The sequence below is a fragment of the Pteropus vampyrus genome, unplaced genomic scaffold (assembly GCF_000151845.1).
Source record: "Pteropus vampyrus isolate Shadow unplaced genomic scaffold, Pvam_2.0 Scaffold805, whole genome shotgun sequence".
Lineage (NCBI taxonomy): Eukaryota > Metazoa > Chordata > Mammalia > Chiroptera > Pteropodidae > Pteropus > Pteropus vampyrus.
This window is the reverse complement of record NW_011889586.1, coordinates 37,328-38,653: the sequence shown is the minus strand read 5'-3', so window position 1 is coordinate 38,653 and position 1,326 is coordinate 37,328. Positions and strand designations below refer to the sequence as shown.

General features: G+C 38.1%; 1 protein-coding gene across 1 annotated transcript in view; it reads right to left on the bottom strand.

Annotated features, from left to right (window-relative positions):
• LOC105309621 (ovochymase-2-like) overlaps positions 1-1,326 on the bottom strand; it is a gene marked incomplete at its 3' end in the record, with an annotated part of 16,318 nt that overhangs the window by 5,114 nt on the left and 9,878 nt on the right. The window contains exon 2 of the mRNA XM_011385788.1: positions 1,121-1,254. Coding sequence (XP_011384090.1) covers positions 1,121-1,254 — 134 coding nt within the window. The remainder of the gene's footprint in view (positions 1-1,120; positions 1,255-1,326) is intronic.

Sequence of the window (1,326 nt, the reverse complement as noted above, 5' to 3'; positions counted from 1 at the left end):
AACTGTTTGACCTCTCCAGATTCTTCAAGCCTATTTTTTAATCTACTTCTGCAGTATACTTTCTGTCTTTGGTTTATCCTGTTCATGATACTTAATTAAATACTGTAAAATGACTTACAGGGTAGACATAAATACTGTTAACTCCATTGTTGGATTTAGAAAAGAAGCGATTTATTAGAATTTTTCTCTTTTTGACCAAAAATCATTCAATGAGCAATTGAAAAAAATAATGCAGGGTAAAGGTTAATAGAATAAAGAGCAAGGAAGTCAGTGAGTCACCCCTGACTGTGTTTTGAATATGGACTTCTTAATCGACTTGCCAGCCAGTTGACCGGGTAAGCAACTGATCAGTTAGTTCTACAACTAGGTAATTAATTCATCAACCCATTGAACACAAACTCAACCAACCAACCATTACCAAATATCTGCTGACCTAAAAGTTAATATAATTGAGTCAAGAAAAGTAAAAATGAAGAGCTATCACTCTACTTGCAAAATTAAGCGGCAAGAATACAACATGGCTCCCAACGGTAAAGAATGTTGGGAAACTTTCAAAGACAGTAAATGTAAACACCATTGGATAGGGCAGGAGCACAAAGGCATTTTTATGGCATGGGAAGGCCAGGAAATTAGATTGATACAGAATTCTTAGAACATTAGCTACTAAGAAGGCAGGCAGTACTCTTGACTATTCCCCAAATGTCCCATGGCATAGGTACAAGTCTTACACCTCAGATGTAAACTAGATGGATATGACACCTTTGACTTCCCTGGTCATCTTTAAGTATAGTGAAACAAGTATATTTTAAGTATATTTATTGAATCAAAAAGTTGTTTTTTAAGTTGTAAATTTAAATTTTTCAGCTTCTCAAAGTGGAATTTTTATCTTAGGAGTTGAAAGATTGGGATGGCAGTTCCAATTTTTGGAACAAGCCAATAATGTGTATAACTGTTCTGAACACAACTTTTCTGGAGCTTCACTTGTACACATCATTAGGGCCCTGTGTCCTTACACATACTCATGTGATCTCTGGTGACGAGTTAGGCAGAATGGAGTGCACTGATGAGTAGTATGTGATTCGAGGACATCCAAACCTGAGATATCTCATAGTTCACCCACCAGAGAATGTTCTCTGAGACTCACCTGCCATGGGTAAGAGCCCTTTTCCACTTGGCTTCCCCCAACAATGCGACTGAAAATGTGAAAGTAGTTCCAAGGCCGTGCCTTCACCAGACTCTGCCCACAAGTGGGAGCTGAGAAAAATAAAAGACTGGCAGGTACAGGAAACTCTTCTGAGCAAGAAAAAACTGTAGGACGTGGATCAC